We start from the raw sequence: 13,502 nt of genomic DNA on the forward strand, positions 1-13,502 counted from the left end.
TTGTAATATAAAGTTGTAATGTTTTGTCTCTCGGGTCAGGGAAGCAGACGAGACCTGGTTCAGAAGAGACTGGAAACTTTGGGTTTCGACAATCCTCAGTCCTGAGTTGGGGTATGGGAATTACGAGTGTTTTAGCACTAAAACAGCTTCCTGAATTGGCCGCCAGATCTTCGCCCTGATCTTCACGAGGTTTTCGAGAGCATAATGTTTGTTCTACTGGGCAGCTTCACTGGATTGGTTGTTTCGACAACGGTGTTTACCTGTCCGAGCAGGTTCGATTCCCACGTATCTTTGAGGTCCAAAGTGTTGATCCAATTGTACAAAATCACAGACTGAATTAACCGAATACGTTGTTCGAAAGTAACGGGATAGAGGACTGCATTCTCTGGAGGCAACAGCTGAGCCCAAAACGAACAAAGCCAATCACAACAACAGCAGAAGAGAGACATTGATATACACAAACAACTGATGAATGAACATTTATTTATATAGAAGTAAAAAATTGAGAAGACATGTGAAACAACAAAGTGAAATATCTAAACGTCGTAATCAGTAAACGTGGATATCCCAAAATGTTTTCACATTAAGCAATATATACAAAACCAACGATTACTAATATTTCAAAATTCTAATCACATATTAATATTTTTAACAAGGTTTTTTGCTTAAAATCATAAATTCAAACAAAATATAATCTCAATAGAAGAAGCTAATTGTTGTTTTTTTACATAGTGAAACATAAATATCAAAATGTCACCTGTACGTTGAACGTCCTTGGCAAGAATGCTTGTATCAATATACCATTGAAAAAAGTATTAAAAAAGCAAGTAATCGATAATTTAACAACATATTTTCAATATATACATTGAACGATTGCTAAAGTAATTACTTTAGGAAAACACAAATAATATGAGTAAATGCCATTTTTTGAGTATTTTTTATTAAAAAAAGTGTAGATCAATGTTTAAAATAACCTTTCAAGGAACAAAAGTATTCCCAGATAGACATAGTGAAAGTTACTTTAAAGTCTTAATGTTATGTAACACACACACACACACGTTAAAATAGTATCTGTGAATACCTGAAAATATGTTCACATATCTTTGGACAAAGTATAAAAGACACGAAGTGGAATTAGATTGACACAAGAATTGGTTGAACACACATACACTAATCAAGAACTCACCCTAAACGTACTTCGCTTGGGGGGGGGATACCTCCATCATTCCAGCGTTACACCAGATCCAGAGGTGGGGTACAGTTCGGGTGTGGTAGATAAGGGAAAAGATTCACACGAAGATATCATATATTTTGTGACGTCATCAACACTTGTGACGTTATCCAATGGTGTCATTTCAAGCAACACCAGTTTATGGGAGATAACATTTAACGGGCAATATGGTAGTATTCTAGCATAACAAGGCTTTGCAATATGCATTAAGGCAAGGCCGTGCATTGTTGTAAATGGATATAATGATCACCTGCAAACAAAAATCAATTATATTTAAAAGTTAAAGCGTAATATTGCTTTATTTCTTACTTGTGTCTGGGGTACACCCACCACACATTTCACAAATGCGAATAATTCAAAACAACTTTTTGGAAATCCCATCCTATTTAGTGAACGCTATGGTTTTGAAATAATAATCCTATATTTTGACAAAGGGATCTATCTATTTCATCTGAATAAAGCGTAATTATTTTTAGGTATTTTCACGCAAATATGATTTACTGAAATACGGACTCCAAATTCAACACACACCCTAAAGTGGATTAACAGTGTTTGTGTAAAGTTTACCATCTATCATATGTTTTACAAAACAAAATCCTATCTGAGCTTTCAAACATATATATCTCGTTTCACCTTGCTCTGTATATTTTTTCCATGAAACTAAGGATATTTTTTAGATTGCTATTTCAACAGGAATAGGAGAATTGCCGACAACAGAAATTTGTACGAGTAGAATAACAGTACGTGATGCCATTTGGCATGAATGACACCCTATGATTATAATAGTATCTTATTACATATAACATATATTACATATTACATATATTTTATAACGTTTCTGAGTATATGCTTACTCCGTCATTAGGTGATGAAATGGTAAGCGTATACTCGATAATGGTAAGCGAAACGTTGTATTCCTCATAATAAAAGAAGTTGACATCCGTAGATCTTCCTTATGTGTATCACTTCTAAATGCCTTTCAAAGATTTATTACATATAGTCTGTACTAAAAATGGACATTTGCGATCATTGCTACGTGAGGTTTTCTCGTTCCGAATTTGAATGTCGGTAAACGTGTTGCCAAATCGATGTACTCCACGTTGGGTGTGCAGTCGTTAACTTGGCACGAGACCTTGTAGGAGTAATGATTTCTATTGTATTCTAATATCGGATTCCTTCACAAAAGAGTCAACACGTTAATGTTAACCCCGTCAGTATTTCTAAAATTATTGTCAATGTCAATGATGAATTGGTATACAACTAACCGATTTTGAGGAACCCTTGTTACACATCATATCAAGAGTATTTAGGTATAAGTAAATATAATGTATAACATCACAAGTACAATGGTGTATGTTTCCTGAAGAGCAACACAACACAAAATCAGTTAAGGCCTTTAAATATCTTGCGAAAAGGCAAACTGTATACCACAGCATGTGAAGACGACCTGTGATTGTGCAGTGCAGGCTCACCCAATAAGGTGGCATAAAATGGCGTCTGGGTGTGACATCGGGATGCAATAGAACTTGCAAGCAAGAGATGCCAAACACAATCGCATGGGAAGACATTAAACGTGAACATACAAAGTCATGAGAATCCTAAGGCCACGTGCATATTTTTCTATGGAAATATTATCAAATATATCATATTTAATTATATACATACAAGTCAAGTGTTATCACACAGTGTCGTTATTTTTATTACAATATGATGCACGTGATTTCCAAACTTTACGAGACAAATTGTACCTCGAGTCATGGATATATGACGTCACATGTGATGCGTTCATGAGCGTCGTGTGCACAACATCTCAGTATGTTCGTTTATATTTCTTGAATATGTGTAATTATTCATATATCAACCAACATGTATGGTATTCGTGCTTCTTTTGGCGATGAGTATATATCTTGCTGATGGATTGCATACCATGTTATGGGCTAGTTTATGCGTGATAAAAACACGACTGCGAATATTTCTCTGAAGTCAGGATATATTCTTGTTAATGAATACGGGGCACGTGTGCAAATGATTGCAGAAAGTGTTACGTTATACTAGAATACAGAAATTAATAAATCAAATATATTAAACATTCCCATACGCATGGGACGATCCTCGCGAGCAAGGCTTGATAAACACGTTCAGTGTTTAACAAATATATATTCATGGCTAGTCTCAAATGTTTCTTTCGAGTTCTCGATTTGACTTTTCCGTATGTTTTCAATGCAGGCCATCTTGAACCAATACATAATGCCCCCGAAACACATTTAACAAGGAATATAGAGTCAACGCACAGCATACATTCATATCGTTTCAGGACATCTTAAACCAATTATACCTATTGCTATGGGTGGATAGTGTTAATGCCTTACGTACATCAAATCGTTTCAGTGCTAGAGATCTTGCACCAATACATATTGCTCTTGAAACACATTTAACAATAAATAGTGTTAACGCATTACGTATATCATATGGTTTCACTGCTAGAGATCTTGCACCAATACATATTGCTCTTGAAACACATTTAACAATAAATAGTGTTAACGCATTACGTATATCATATGGTTTCACTCCTAGAGATCTTGCACGAATACAAATTGCCCTTGAAGTAAATTTAACAATGAACATACTGTAAATGCACAATGGAGGTACACTCATGTGGTTTCACAGCTCTCGAACCAACAAATGTTTACCCTAAGGCTTGAAACACATTCACAAATGAAGATACACATTGCAGCAAAAGGTTTACCCACAGATATACAGAGATGTCGCATAATCAGTATAAAGTAGAGCACATGCAGGGAACCTTTCCGATGAGATCAACAAATAAATTAATAAATTTAAGTCTACAATTTGGCTAATATCACAATGCATCCAACCGGGGTTTCACTTGGTGAAGGACGAACCCCACAGATCTATAGAATGTGATGTCAAAGTCTACGACCCCTCGTTGTTCTTCTTTGACGGCGGTGAAGTATCTCTCCTCCATGCACTCATAAACGATGGGCTCAAAGTCAATGTGGAACTTGTTGGCGAATAACTCTTGGCGTTTTTGGAAGCGGGACAAATCGCCGACGCCGAAGATGCAAATGTGGTGGACGTATTTGCCTTGACAGTCGTCCATGAAGAAGTGGACTCCATTGTCCCAGATCTTGTAGCGGGCCAAAAAGGGTTTGATCTTGGGGTGAGTTTCTGGGACACCTGAAGGGATGAGATCAGTTCGTTAGCTAGGTTTACAGACGCAACTGTGACATCAGTGACTGAGTACTTGTATATTAGTGACGTCACCGTGGTCAAAGTGTAGTAGTGAGTGAGTTGGGTTTAACGCCGCTTATAACAGTATTCCAGTTATATCGCGGCGTGACAGCTTAATGTGTGAGGAAAGCCCGAAGTGATGCAGGTCTCAGGCGTTTACCACTTCGGTGATACCCACGAGCACGGGTATGGCGCTGACAAACCTAGAAACATAATCGGGGTGAACCGTAGTTCGAACCGACAATCATAAGTTTCTGGCGTGCCCAAGGGACGCAACTCTGCACAGCGAATCGCGGCGCCTTAGACGACTGGGCCATCCATGCCCCTAAATTTGTTTTAATGAAAAAGAGTGCCTGACTGTTGTTTAATGGGCCAGTCTATAATAATCAAGCTATATCCGGGGGATATAAAGATAGAAAATTCAAACTATGCCATTTATTAATGAATAAATGTATGTAATATGTTTTACGCGGCTTATATTCAAACCGTTTAAGGGCGGTGGGGTAGCCTAGTGGTTAAAGCGTTCGCTCGTCACGACGAAGAGCCGGGTTCGATTACCCACATGGGTACAATGTGTGAAGCACATTTCTGGTGTCCCTCGCCGTGATTTTGCTGGAATATTGCTAAAATCGGCGTAAAACCATACTCACACACACTCATTCTTATCATTGATACGGTATAGCATATCGCGGGATGTCTTGGTTTTATCTGAACTCGACGCAGATTAGCCGTTTCAAGGCGGGGTCATCATTGTCAATGACAGGCATCGAACCGGAGCCTGATCCATCGGTTAATCTGTTTTACTGCTCCACCACCCCTTAACACTATGCGGAGATATGACACTTTAGCCAACAGTCTTTCTTCCACCGAGCAGGTATGATGATTTAAGACACAGCGGCTTCATTTAACTAACCTATGTAGGTTCCCGGTATCTGGAGCTGAGGGTTGTGGTTGAGTGTGGAGAAGAAGGTTTCATCCGGAATTTTGGTCTGTTTAACCCAGTTGAGCAAATCCTTGGCAACCTGATTGTTTATGGCATAGTCCACGAAGTCCCTGTTGGCGATGATGTGGACCGCTCCCTGCACTGGTCGGATTCCGTGGGGTGGACTGCCGGCGGGCCACCACCTTCTGAGGTTCTCAAAGTACCTGAAAGGGAAGACAAAGCACACAGCTCTTTATTATTCACACGGGTTTTTCTGATCCATGGACAAATTTCATGATTCGCAAATAGCGATGGTCCCTATCCAACGAACCATTACGCACATATCATACTAGACTTGGTTCCGAGCAAAAACGCCAACTACTATTTTATATATTATACTAAAAGTGAGGTGAAATGGAGTTTAACTTCGCATTCAGTATAATTTCACTAATATAGCGACGTGCATGCGTGTGCATGCGTGTGCATGCGTGTGTGTGCATGCGTGTGCGTGCGTGCGTGCGTGTGTGTGTGTGTGTGTGTGTGTGTGTGTGTGTGTGTCAGCTTGAACTGGTCCGAACTAATGCCGATTCTATAGAGCTAGCCCGCTGAAATACCATGCTGCAGTTTAACATGAATATCCCACTTAGACACAGTATACTGACGTCGAGCCAACCAGTCCTTGCTTTAGCCCCGTTATGCCGAGCGCCAGGCAGGGTAACAACAAGTACCATCGTTTTTCGTCTTTTGGTATCACCACGGACCTTCTGCTCTCCGGGCGGACGCTCTACCTTTAGACCACGGAGGCGGTCATCGGAAATATTAAAACTTGGTAGGTGTGGTAGTAGTCATCGTGGTACTTAAAGGATGGTCCGGATGGTTATATAGTGCTAGTACACTAACATACCTAGTAGTTAGGCTCAGAACCTTGCAGAGTAAGATTTTTTGCTGTTCAACGCCGTAATATTCCAGCTATATGCCGGCGGTCTGTAAGTAATCAAGTCTGGGCCAGCCAATTCAGTGATTGACATCATGAGCATTGATCTACGCAATTGGGATACGATGACATGCAATAGCCATGTCAGCGAGTTTGACCACCTGATCCCGTTAATCGCCTCTTACGACCAGCATGGGTTGCTGAAGACTAATTCTTAACCGGATCTTCACGGGGAAAGAGTTTAAATGAAGATATAACACGCTTGGTACTCAAAGGATGAGCACAGGCGCACATTCAATTGAATTCCAATGGTCTACTGGACACATTAAGTATGCCAATCAGCTGCGTTGCTGATCTCGTTAAATACTTCGATTCATACATGCGCCCCTTAGACATAGAATTTCACTTGACTGTCTTTACATAGGCACCTGTGTTTTGTCTTATCGTTGAGGGGCGCTGGGGAAGCCTTGTTGTTAAAACGTTCGCTCGTCATGCTGAAGACCCAGGTTCGATTCCCCACATGGACAGATTTCTGGTGTCCCCCACTGCAATATTGCTGGCATATTGCTAAGAATAGGCGTAAAACCACACTCACACTCCCTCTTATAATTGATACGGTATTAGCATCTCGCGGGATGTATTGGTTTTATCTGAACCCGACTCAGAATAGCTTCCCGTGCCTGGAAAAGAGGATCAGATGGCCACAGTAAACCGACATCGTGGACCGTTTTGCGCATGTTATCAACCATCGGTTTGCCTGGCCCAGACCCAGAACTGGAATCCGAATCCAAGAGGCACTCCCTAAAGCAGAAAAAGAATATTTTTTATCCGCGACGGAGCATTCTTTCGGATGTAAAATCATTCATGTTTGGCGAAAGAAGCGTCATAAAATACAGACCTCTAACGCAGCCTGTTACTGAATTCCAATAAGTCGAGTTGAATACAACTTTCTGCTTCGCGACATTTGATTGCTTCTGTCACAGTTTCCGATAATCAATAGATTCGTTTCCATAGTATAACCTATTATCTTATGTTGATAGCGCGTTGATGGTCGCATAAAGGCGCATGTCACACCCGAATCCAGATGACACCGTTCTCGCTCAATCTATAGTCAACGATCAATGAAAACCTCTTCAACCCTTCGTTGAGCACACACGAGAGGAATTCGCCAGCTTGCAGAGAACAGAGGTGGAAGCTAACAACGAACACCTGTCATGTCATGCAGGCCCCTCGACAATTTGTTTCGAAATACTTGGAAGGTGACTGGATTTTTGGTCCATCACTTGATTGTCTGGCTCGTTTAACATACCGTCGTTGCCTGGCAGGATTACTGCTGTGCGGTGTCAGACATCTTCCCGAGGCAAGGGAGTTAACTGACTTTAAAAGTCCAGTTTCCACCCTTGCCGAACTAGGCTGGAATTCCTGGGCCCGATCGTAGCGACACCAGTGGCTATTACGAGTTATGTTCCTTCTATGCCTCTCCTATGGACCAATCAGATTCCACCTCTCGTATCACTTGCATTTGATTCAAACAAAACGGTGGCGCCCAGTCAAGACGATTTGATCGATAATCAAGATCTATATTGTGACAAAACGGGTCTTACATCGCGAAGTGCATCAAATCACGTGAGCACCTTGATTAAAAACATGAAAAGATTTAGAAAATATCTGTTGACAACGAGCTAGCGGTGCACATGCTTTGCAAATCCTGCAGTCGACCGAAATCTGCATGACTCTTCGCCCCTTCGATGTTACCGAGAGTGTGACGAAGGTGTCACGGAGAAGGAAGGAGCTTGGTTTCTGGCGTGCCAAGGGATGCAACTCTGCTCAGCAAATTGCGGCGCCTTAGACGACTGGGCCACTTGTATCATAACACGCTAAACATATAAACGCCATATACATTCTTCCTATGTCAATATATCAATATGTATATGTATCAAGCTGGTTGGGTGGGGCAGGATACGTCCATTGTTTCGCGAACACCTGGTATTGACGCTATGTGATTGTGAATGATGAACGCATACTTTGAATTCACATATGGTCGGAAGTGTACACTCGCCTCTGCTTTTGGCATAATATATATGAATATGAAACGGGGTTTTTCGCTTATATTAAGTAAATGTAAACGCCAACGTCTCGATTTTCCGCCCAAACAGTTTCATTAGGCGTGAAAGTCAAATTAGCGGTGAAAATTATGTGAATGGTTCGCCCAAAATTAGTGATGACACCAGCTGTTCGTGAAAAGGGTTATACACCATGAGCCGTTGTTTGTGGAAACGCCTATTAAATAAAAAAGTATTTTGTAGAGTTTTGTAATATTTTGCTCTCTTTGGTTATATGACTTTTTTCGATGTGCATTATGATTCCAATACAATGATGCCGTCAACATATCTCCTTAATGTTTTATTACAATTATTCATTCGGTTTCAAAAATGAATATAAAGCCATTTCAGAGAAGAATTGATGAGTTCATCTCACAACTGTTATGCCAGTGAAATTCCTCACGCCACAAACATACGCTGATTTTATAAATAGCTTCATATGATTAATTTTGATAGCATACTTAATGAAGAAATGAGGCGAATACGATATGAAAATAGTTTTTAATATCTCAGAATCAATTAATTCAGACTGACAGCAAACTGATCGTGAAGGTTCATGACACTGCCCTTGACCTTTACCTTGAGACATGTGACAGACGGTGAGGGAAATCAGGTAAAGTGAATTGAAAAGTATTGTTTGAATTCAAAACTTAGTTGTAATGTTACATCTGACGGCCTTTACGTTGGACAAAGGTCAGTTTATTGAATTGAGACCTTTAGTCACACTTTTAGTCACATCTTTAGTTAATTACAAATAAAATTAAATAACATCATAAACCGTTTGACCTTCACCTCTTCACCAAAAATTTGCGAGGACACATCACTTGTCTTTCCTAGTGGTTTAAACATATAGTCCCAGAAATAAAGTTACAGGCTGAGGCAATGTTTCTTTTAATAAGTTATCTAGGGTCTTTTGAGACAGACTACAAGAGTTTATACAGAAAACGGTGAGTGAGTGAGTGAGTGAGTAAGTGAGTGAGTGAGTGAGTGAGTTTGGTTTAACGCCGCTTTTAACAGGATTCCAGTTATATCGCGGCGTGTCAGCTTAATGTGGGATGAAAGCCCGAAGTGATGCAGGTCTTAGACGTTTACCACTTCGGTGAAACCCACGAGCACGGGTATGGTGCTGACAAACCTAGAAACATAATTGGGGCGAACCGGGATTCGAAGCCACAATCATAGGTTTCTGGCGTGCCCAAGGGACGCAACTCTGCACAGCGCATCGCGGCGCCTTAGACGACTGGGCCACCCGTGCCCCCTACAGAAGACGGTGATCAAGATGGACATTGAACTAACATTGTACCTCAGGGGGGACATCAGGATATTTTTTGGAAAACGCAAATGCAGCATGTGGTGGGAAAGTCCTGAACATCAACAAGTTCTATTTTTTACAGGCGGACGTGAAATAGCTTGAATATTGCGGCGTTAGACAGCATTCACTCTCAGATTATCACTCTTTGAAAAACCACACAATTATTGGAATGTTCATGTTTACTACTCAAAAGAAGTTAAAGAACGCTACGTTTTTCATGTGAATACGACTCTTGCTCATCAAGGTTTCAGCATTCAAGGCCTTCAAACAGTTTTATGGTAGACATGTGGAGGACATTTCCAAATTCCTCATCCGTGACAAAAATTATGTCCTATGCAATTCCCTATGTTGACTTGTACCACATGGTCCCGTGGCTTTTCAGTTGAACAATTGACTTGCCATTGCATGTATTTGTGACGGGTGCCACCGGTGGGGCAGGATTCGCTCACCTTTTCGCTGGAATCATTAGTATTGCTAGTGATTCATAAACACATGCTCATGATATAGTCGGAATCGTACAATCGACTCTGCCTTATGCAGAGATTTCTATTGGGTAATGGAAACGTTTTGTTTTTGTTAATCTGTAACGGCTAGTGGGTATTATTTTAAAATAGGTGATCTGTCTTGGCTGTTATAACCGCAGCCTTCCTATTTAACTTCAGCTCACCACATGCCTAACTCTGGCACTGGGGGCGGATGGGGAAAAGAAGCAAACCGACTAATTACAACCTGTCCTTATGTTTCCGTTCATCGATCCTCATCACTGTCGTGCGAAGTGTTCCGAACAGCAAGCACCGATGCGTGATTAATGCACCAACGCCCGCAGCGGGATGAGCATACCGCAATTAATGACGGATGATAACTGACATCAAAGTATGCGGTATCTAAGTCATGTTTCGACACATATCGGTACATGTGGACTAGTTCGGTAGTTATCTAAATTTAGGTAACCTTAAGCATTCCACGTTGTTAGAGTAAAGCAAGGGTTGCTGCTATCCAAGTGACCTTGACAAGCTCCTATCCTCGAGAGGAATGAAAACGTTTTTTTCTAAGAGGTTGCCAATATAGATAAGATCATACTTAAACGTTGAAAGCCAGTGATTAGACATATCTGTATATTTTCTTATATCCCGCGGTGCTGAATTAATGTTCCGTTCATAAGGAAATGGTCCCCTAGTTACTCATTCACCGGCTTGAATACATATCTCCCCGTCCGAGAAAACAAAACCCAATTTCCCGTTTCATAAAATATTATATCGTGAAGAAGTATTGTTTTTGTTTTCAGCGTCTTTAAAAATTCTCCGCTCTCGTACCCACGTGCAACAAGCTCTCAACACCAATACATCAACTTGGAGTGAGTGAGTGAGTGAGTTAAAATGTATAGTCACATCGGCAGTATGTCAGCCATATCGTGACTATATCCTGGTATGACATTGAAGATGAATACCACTTCCTTCTTTTATGCCCATTTTATGCAACATTAAGGGCTAAGTATATACCTGAATATTACCATGTCAATCCCAATTTCTTTAAATTCACATCTCTGATAAACAACTCTAAGTACTTACTTTTTACAAAATGTATCTATGTACATTTATCATGCAATGAGACACAGCAAAAAAGTATTATGTTATAGACTCTACTACTCTGAATGTACAACTCATAAATGTACTATAGGCCTGTGGCCTCCATCAGTACGGAAATAAAGAAATTCATTCTGATTCTGATATCCTGAGAATCTCATTAGGATACGCGTGTAGTCAGAAGCGCTACAAACACTTCCCCACCGTGATGGATTACGGTTATAACGAACTAAAATTAGTAGTCCCTTTGAGTTCGTTATAACCGTGGTTTACTGTATCTTATAAAGAAATATGTATCTAGGTATTAAAACGTAAAATCAATGGAGTCCAGAACAATACGTATTTCCTACCGCTGGGGAAATCTTGACTTGCCAAATCATTCTAGATTTGAGTGGAATTCATTTGAAAATGTATTCTCAAGGATCTGGGTTTGGTTTGGTTCGTTGTTTAACGCCCACTCAGCAATATTCCAGCTATATGACGGCGGTCTGTAAATAATCGAATCTGGACCAGACAATCCAGTTATTGATATCATGAGCATCGATCCACGCAGTTGGGATCGGTGACATGCTTCAACTAAGTCAGCGAGCCTGACCACCCGATCCTGTAAGTCGCCTCTTACGACAAACATAGTCGCATTTTACGGCAAGCATTGGTTGCTGAAGACCTATTCTACTCCGGATCTTCACGGGTCCCAAGGATCTGGGAGACAGACAAGACTGTACGAGTTGTTGTTGTTGCATTAAGTGTTTAAGAGGTCGCCTTCTTCCTAAGCAATTTCGGCTGACCTGTCCCTCTTTGGGACTCCTGTGTGTGAGTAGGGTACACATATCTATTGTGAGTTTGGCGTTCACATAATTTCTGTTTTTGTATTGATATGATTTCTATTTTCTTATATTTATATGATTTCATTTTATCCTTGGCTGCTCTGTTTATATACGTTCGAGTAGCTGTCCATCCCTCAGAAATAGAGTTAGTTTGACAGACTAGACTGTACGAGAACAGTGGTTAAAGGTGTTTATAGGAGGTCGGCGTAGCAGTCTCTCACTATGTCGGTAGGAGAGAAACATATGTCTCAACTGTATAACAAAACTACAGACGTAATGATCATAAAACTCCATTTCAATACGTTTATGTAATGTTGCCCTCATACACAAACCCATTTAACAATTACAGGCTGCAGTGCTATACAATAGGAGCATTACAAATGTTAGCGGGGTCCCGTCTCTCAAAGCGTTGTGTGGTTACACCTGTGTTAGCTGTGTTAGTATAGTGGAGTTATGGTAACAGCAGTGCTTTGTGCAATAGTGATCTCGTTTCACAAAGCAACATTAGCGTTGCTGCCGCGAGCCTTTGCTTAAATGTATTGGCATTCGTCACGTCTCTTACAAAGGGGAAATGAAATTAACACCATGTATTATAGGAATGTTTCTGTCCATACGAATGTAACGACCTCTCTGATGTTATCTAACTAATAATGAAAATAATAATGATAATAATAATAATAATAATGATGATGAAAATAATAATAGTCCTTTTATATGGTGCTGTACTCCATGAATAAGCATGCTCTAAGCGCTTAGACATGTATTACCCCCGTCAATAGATCAGTGTGCACTCAACAATCATTCTCAGCTCCCTGGGGAGTATACAACATGCAATGGCATCTGTTATCGTGATGTTATTGGGACCAATATAAAAATCAGACTATGTAAAATGCACTGCCGGGCAAGAGAAGTATACACATCAAAGTTGAATGTGACCAAAAAAATTCAAACGTTATCAAATCAGTTGCCGAAACACTGCAACCTGAAGGTCCAAAACACAACTATGATACCTGTATCAAATACATCACCATCGAATAACCATTTCTTGTTTGTTTCACTTTTAGCCACCATTAAACACGGGTGTGTACTTTCGTTTGCTCGGCAGTTTAGTAGAGTCTTGTATGCGGGTACGAAACGTTATATACAATGTCAGTATCGGGCGTTTAACAGTGACAAACTAACTCACTAGTTCGTGCGATGATGAATGTAATGAGAAAACCTGTTTGGACCGGGCAGTTGAATTTTTTGGGGCGGAGTCAGTGATGTTTTAACAACGATAAGCCGGGTTCGATTCCCGACATGGGTACAATGTGTGAAGCCCATTTCTGGTGTCCCCTGC

General features: G+C 40.4%; 1 protein-coding gene across 3 annotated transcripts in view; it reads right to left on the reverse strand.

Annotated features, from left to right (window-relative positions):
* Positions 1-466: 466 nt before the first annotated feature.
* LOC124132696 (beta-1,3-galactosyl-O-glycosyl-glycoprotein beta-1,6-N-acetylglucosaminyltransferase-like) overlaps positions 467-13,502 on the reverse strand; it is a 35,224-nt gene continuing 22,188 nt past the window's right edge. For all 3 annotated transcript variants that reach the window (XM_046496757.2, XM_046496755.2, XM_046496756.2), the window contains exons 3-4: positions 5,397-5,629; positions 467-4,429 (exon numbers count right to left, since the gene is read on the reverse strand). In XM_046496757.2, coding sequence (XP_046352713.1) covers positions 4,092-4,429; positions 5,397-5,629 — 571 coding nt within the window. In that variant the 3' untranslated portion in view covers positions 467-4,091. The remainder of the gene's footprint in view (positions 4,430-5,396; positions 5,630-13,502) is intronic.

The sequence above is a fragment of the Haliotis rufescens genome, unplaced genomic scaffold (genome assembly GCF_023055435.1).
Source record: "Haliotis rufescens isolate VD_foot unplaced genomic scaffold, xgHalRufe1.0.p SCAF_7, whole genome shotgun sequence".
Taxonomy (NCBI): Eukaryota; Metazoa; Mollusca; class Gastropoda; order Lepetellida; family Haliotidae; genus Haliotis; species Haliotis rufescens.